Source organism: Corvus brachyrhynchos, unplaced genomic scaffold (genome assembly GCF_000691975.1).
Source record: "Corvus brachyrhynchos isolate BGI_N302 unplaced genomic scaffold, ASM69197v1 scaffold434, whole genome shotgun sequence".
Taxonomy (NCBI): Eukaryota; Metazoa; Chordata; class Aves; order Passeriformes; family Corvidae; genus Corvus; species Corvus brachyrhynchos.
This window is the reverse complement of record NW_008238372.1, coordinates 698,084-703,826: the sequence shown is the minus strand read 5'-3', so window position 1 is coordinate 703,826 and position 5,743 is coordinate 698,084. Positions and strand designations below refer to the sequence as shown.

General features: G+C 43.8%; 1 protein-coding gene across 1 annotated transcript in view; it reads right to left on the bottom strand.

The window, feature by feature from the left end:
• Positions 1 to 5,743, bottom strand: part of SIM2 (single-minded family bHLH transcription factor 2) — a 54,014-nt gene that overhangs the window by 40,165 nt on the left and 8,106 nt on the right. Inside the window, exons 2-3 of the mRNA XM_008635288.2 lie at positions 5,408 to 5,490; positions 2,689 to 2,778 (exon numbers count right to left, since the gene is read on the bottom strand). Of these exons, the coding sequence (XP_008633510.1) occupies positions 2,689 to 2,778; positions 5,408 to 5,490 (173 nt within the window). The remainder of the gene's footprint in view (positions 1 to 2,688; positions 2,779 to 5,407; positions 5,491 to 5,743) is intronic.

The window sequence follows — 5,743 nt, the reverse complement described above, 5'->3', positions numbered from 1 at the left end:
TCTTTTTCGCAAGCTCTAATTTCTTCCTGCGGAAGTTCAATCCAGCACCAACCTGAAGATAAAGGCCACTGTAGTAGGCCCCCAAAAATAGCCTGCAAAAATATTTTTAAATGGCTTTTTTATTTAGTTTAAATATATATATTTTAAACAAATGGCACTCGAGCTGGAAATGGATGTGTGGGCTAGTTAATTGTCAAGTTACTTCATAAAAAGGCTTTTCTGTGCCCACTCTAAGAGATTTTCTGCAATCACCACCACTCTGCTCTCAGCTTGTGTTGGCTGCCGCTCTATGAGAGCACTTGTTGGAAATTCAGTGTGGAATTATGGCTGGGGGAATTTCCTTCTCCTGCCCAATCCCATTCTTGTTGATGGCAGTGGCAAAAATCCCAGTGATTTCCAGAGGAGGGGGAACAAGAACTCCTTCAGAGGCCCTGGAAGCTGACAGGAATACCCCAGGGCGAATGGATGAATGTCCTGGGTGGTGGGAGCAGCCCAGTGTTCGTGCTGGTGCTGCTTGAAGTGAAATGATCCCTTCAAAAATGGAATATTGAGGAAGAGCAAGAACAGACTGGTGATAAATCAGGATGAGTAAAGGGGAGGAATCACTCCCTTGGTAACTGGGGTTCTTATTTATAAATAAAACCTGTGCATTGTGAAATTCTGTCTGTTGAGAAGCCCTGACATTTCAAATCCCACAGCTTTCAAGCTCATTTGTTTACAAACCTCTCCTGAAGTGGAAGGTTTGGGATTTTGCTGGTGAAACTGCCTTCAAAAAGCGACTTGACCAAACCTTCTGATTTTACTCAGCACCTCCTGCACTGAGGGTTTGTGGATATTTCCTTGCACATGGAATTCAGTCAGTGCAGATGACCAGGAGGGATAAAAAGGATTAAAACCTTTGTGGCACTCCCACTCCACTCTTCCTGCATGTGCCAAAGTCTGTTTACTGTCCCAGTGATCCCATAATTCTTTAATTTCTCCAAATAACTGGATAATACCAAGACCTACAAGATCTGGTGGCTCAATATTCCTCCAAAAAGAACAATTTCTGGGCAAAACCCGGAAGATCAGGGAGCAAACAACACAGGACAGGGAGTTTCTGCCCCAGGATGGATGGATGGGAACCCTCAGTGCTTTGGAATAATGGCACTGATTAAATGGATGGATTTTAATCAACAGCAGCCTGGATCCTTGCAAAAATTCAGGGTGAGAGAAAGCCAGGTTGAAAAATGAGTAGAAAATAGGGCCATTCTGTAGGGAAGTTTATTTTCAAACAAAGCAATATTTCAAGGAAGTTGAACATGAATTAAATGGTATGAAAGAACTAAAACTGTACCACAACAGAGTGAACTGAACAAACTGAACTAAGAATGTTTCCTGCTCATCTTTTTAAAATTAACAGGTAAAAAAAAACTATCTATGCTGGCTATTTATTCCCAAATTGACTTTTTTCTCAAGATATTAGAGGGGCTAAGAGATGGAGTTTGAGTTTATAGCCTTGTTTTCTCAACCTCTTGAGTTCTATTTTCTCTCATAGCCACTAATTCTAACAGCACTGTTAATAAACGCACGTGCAAAGAACTTCACCTTGTTTTCAATTAAAAATATTGATTACCACCAAAATTAAAGCACACAGACCATCCCCACCACTAAAGTCCCGTCTCTCTTTATGGAAACAGCCACAGGATAAATGAACCAGGTATTTTCAGAATATTCTCCTCCCTCTCCCCTTCATCTCCTCATTTGTCTCCCCTCTGCTGTTTAGTGTTTATTTCCCTTTATTTATTTTTTTATAAGTGTTTGATACCCAGCTGAACACTCCAGTTTCTTGCAAGTCTCATCCAGGGCCTGCTGCAATTAATGAGGAATTTTTTTAGGGGACTTTGGCAAACTTTAGGTCAGGTGCTCCCAGTGAATTTCAGTTACAGACAAAGGTATGGAAAGCTGCATTTTACAACAAATTCAGGCTCTTTGCCCTTGTGTCTATCCCAGGAAGGCAAAAAAAAAATTGGAAATGTCCATCTAAGCAAAAAAAAACCCAAAACAATAAAACCCCCTCATAGTTCTGGTGCAGAACAGTAGTAAACTGAGTTTTATGAGTTCTATCACAACCATATAAAACGCTTTACTGAAAAGACCACTGAGCTGGAAAAACTCAGGAAAAACTACCCTGAATTCCATGTGAACACTCATAAATCTGCCCCCCTTTTCCTTTTTATTTTTTTCCACATTTACCATAAAACTCTTGTTCCACATCAGATTTCCTCTCCCTTTCATAGGCAGCCTCAATATCTTACACAATCTAAAACTCCCAGACTCCGATTCTGAGCTTTATTTCAGCCCTATTGCTCTGGGCTTGGGTTTCAGGCCCTGCCTAGATCTGCAATTTGCAATATCATATTATTTATGGCCCTTCTGAAAGGTAATGAGGAGTAAAATACAATGAACAAGAACAGATATAAAGACAGCCATGATGTGGTGGCAAGTCAAGGAAATTTGAGTATTTTACCGAGGCTGTTTTCAGGGAGAGAAAAGCCAAACCCTCAAACAGCCCTGACAAAAAAAAAAACTTTATATAAAGGCAAGGTACCAGTGTGAGGGTCCAAATTTGTATTTAGCAGGTTCCAAATTTGCATTTAGCAGCTTTATTTTATTTCTGCTTTAGCTGGCAGAGCACACCCCCCATACCTGGGACAAGCCAAGGTGCACAGATGCTGTTTCAGAGATGTACATTATTTTGCCATCGGACGCCACGACGAAAACAAAGCCATCCAAAGTCTGAAAGAAAGAGAAGTGCACAGGGTAAGAAGTAAGAAATCAGTTTAAAGCATTTACAGTGAAAACCAAATTGTTTTGGAGGATGATTTCTGTCTGATTTCAGCAGCAGCACACAGCAAAATTTAAGGAATAGAAACCTTTACCTGACTTTGTTCCTTAAAACTCAGGGATGTTGTGAACTCCACCTCATTCCCCTGCAGATGCAGCTTTGCTGCTCTGCTTTCAGGGAATATTTTGCTGTTGATTCAGGGTTTTTTTAGTGATTAGCCCAAATCCTGAGCTCTGTGGTGCTCAGGGGGAAGTCAGGCCCTACGTGAGCCATTTTTTATGGCATAATTGGCAGACCCAGCTCACTGCTATTTGCAATTTATTTAATGGCACCATGAGCAATGTTTAAACTTGACTGCACTTTCAGTAACATATTTCTGAACAGAGGGCTCTCTGCTCTGAAACTGTGGGAACATCCAAAAAGAAAGCAGAAAAAGTCAGCATCCAAAACTTTATCACACTTGAAGAGAGATGTTTGTGCTTATTAAGTTTTATCCCTGCAGTCTGTAAACCAATGCAAACTTGAGATCCAATCCTACAAATTCTTCTTGGCAGGGTATGGGCTGGGAGGCAAATCTTGCTTGTGTGAGTAAAAACTGAAGTTTGATTTAGTCAGATCTTATTCGTACGAGAAAAAATTAAATGCTGTGGTAAAGCTGAGCTAAAACTGGCCATGATTTGGAAATCACAAAACCTCTCACTTTGAGGGGTCCTTGATTTTTCAGTGCCCAATTTCAGGCTTTTTTTCAAAAGTATCTGATATCAAAAAGTCTCCATTATCTCTACCTAGTGTAGAAAGCTTTGATCAACACAGGGCATGTGAAAAGTAGTGAATATTCACTTGTGTGAATATCACTGGACAATAGATTTGGAAGAGAAAAATGATTCTTACAGTACTTTGGTAAAGCAAGCACCTGCTTTAATCCATTTAAAGTCACTCAACTGGAAGAGATGCAATAAAATCCTGTCTGCTTCATGTACCTCTAGTGCCACCCCAATAAGAAAATATTCCAAATTATTCTCTGGCCTACTAATGACTCTACAGCATGTAAGTGAAACCAGGTTACTCTTTGCCTCTTTTTTTTCCTTTTTTTTTTCTTTTGGAATATAAATTAGATTTTGTAGAAATATCATAATGGGAAATAAATTACTGCACACTTAGCCATAATTTTACTTTAAGCACTGTTGTCTTGCAATTGCTTTAGCCAGTATCATTAACAAACTTGTGTCAATGCTGCTGTTACTGCAGCACATCCCAAAATTTCATTCACAGGAAAGCTGAAAATCCAAATGTAAAGTCTAAGTACCCTAAAAGAAAACTTTAAAAATGTTTTCAGTAAATGAGAGTTTATTAAAACCTTCAGCATTTGTCATTCAGAATTAACTGAACTGTAAAATGAGAATTACAGGTGGTCAGCACTTAATTTTGTGTAAATTCACTTAATGCCAGACAAAGCCGGGAAGGAGGAGGAGGAACAACAGTGATTTATACAACTCGGTCTGTATTTCAATATATGCATTATATTATGCACATAGAGTATTATACAGAACTAAATCAGCATTTTCAGGTGGACTTGTGGCTCTGGAACAGCTCAGAGGACATCAGCTACTTGAATTAAAATTTCCAAGGCTGGAAATGCCTCCCCAGGAGACAATTTTGAGCTCTGGGTGCGGTCAGTGCCTCCCGCTCCAAAGCAGCCTCCCAAAAATCTCTCTTTTCCCCGCAGGAGAGCGGCTGATGCTCTGCGGGAGCAAATAAATCACTGCGCTCGTCCTTCCAAAGGTCGGAGCCGGCGACACCGCGGCCGCGGAGCCCGAACAGAGATTTTCTGTGGAGGTTTTTGTCCCCAGCCGAGCGAGACGGTGAAAACAGCCCCAGCTCTGTGACCAGGAATTCACCTCCCGCAATAAACCCGCCCGTTAAATGATTGTGGTTTACTGGCTCTTGAAAATCGGGGGAGAAAACCCGCGCTGCGTTAAGTTCACGTATTTTTCTAAAAAAAATAAAAAAAATAATAAAAAAAGAGTCAAACGCAATTTAATTTTTTTCCCCCCTCCTGCTGGCACGCTCGGCCCGGCTACGCCTTCCTAAACTCTGAATTCAGAGGAGTTCCAGAGCGGATCACCGGGACTGGGAACAACGGCATTTTCAGGGGCTGAAGTCCACGGGAGACCCAGCCCAGGTGTTCTCCCCCCTCGCTCCCTCCCGGCTTTCCCCTGCCCCGGGGGCTTCCTGGGGACATCCCCGGCACTTCTGGGGCGGCTGATGAAAGCATTTAGGGCTGGGGGACACTGCCTGCACAGAGGGGATGAGCGCCTCTTGCTTCCGCCAGTATCAGAGGCAGAAAAAGCAAAATAATGGGAATACAAGTGGTTGCTGTCCCTCTTTCTGCTCTCGCAGCCCGGCAAGGCTCGGGAATGAGGTGAAGGGTTCAGCCAGGCTCCTGTCGTGGTGCGGGGGTGAAGAGCAAGTGGAGGAGGAGGAGGAGGAAGAAGAGGAGGAAAAGGAGGAGGAGAGGCAACACCTCAGCCCCAGGTTTCCGATGCCCAGCGCGTACGGGAGGAGGAAGGGGTCCGCTACCTGAAGCAAGTGGGATCCGAGCTCCATGGCCACGTTATCCAGGGGCCCGATCCTGCTCGGCTGGCCCCAGGCGTCGCCCAGACCTGCAAAAGAAACAAGGATTTGGTAGAGCCGGAAGCGGAGCCGGGTCAGTCCTGTCCTCCCGAGCGGGACCTGCGCTGCCCGTGCTCCCCGTTCTCCCTCGGGGCGCGGGCCTGGAGGTGGGAAAGGCTGAGTCCCTTCGACACGCAGGCTTTGGGAGAGAATTGTTCTTTTTTTCTGGAGCAGAGCATCCCCGCGGATTCGCTTTCCCCCTCCCCGGAGAGCCCCCAGGGACGCGGCAGGCGCCCGCCCGCC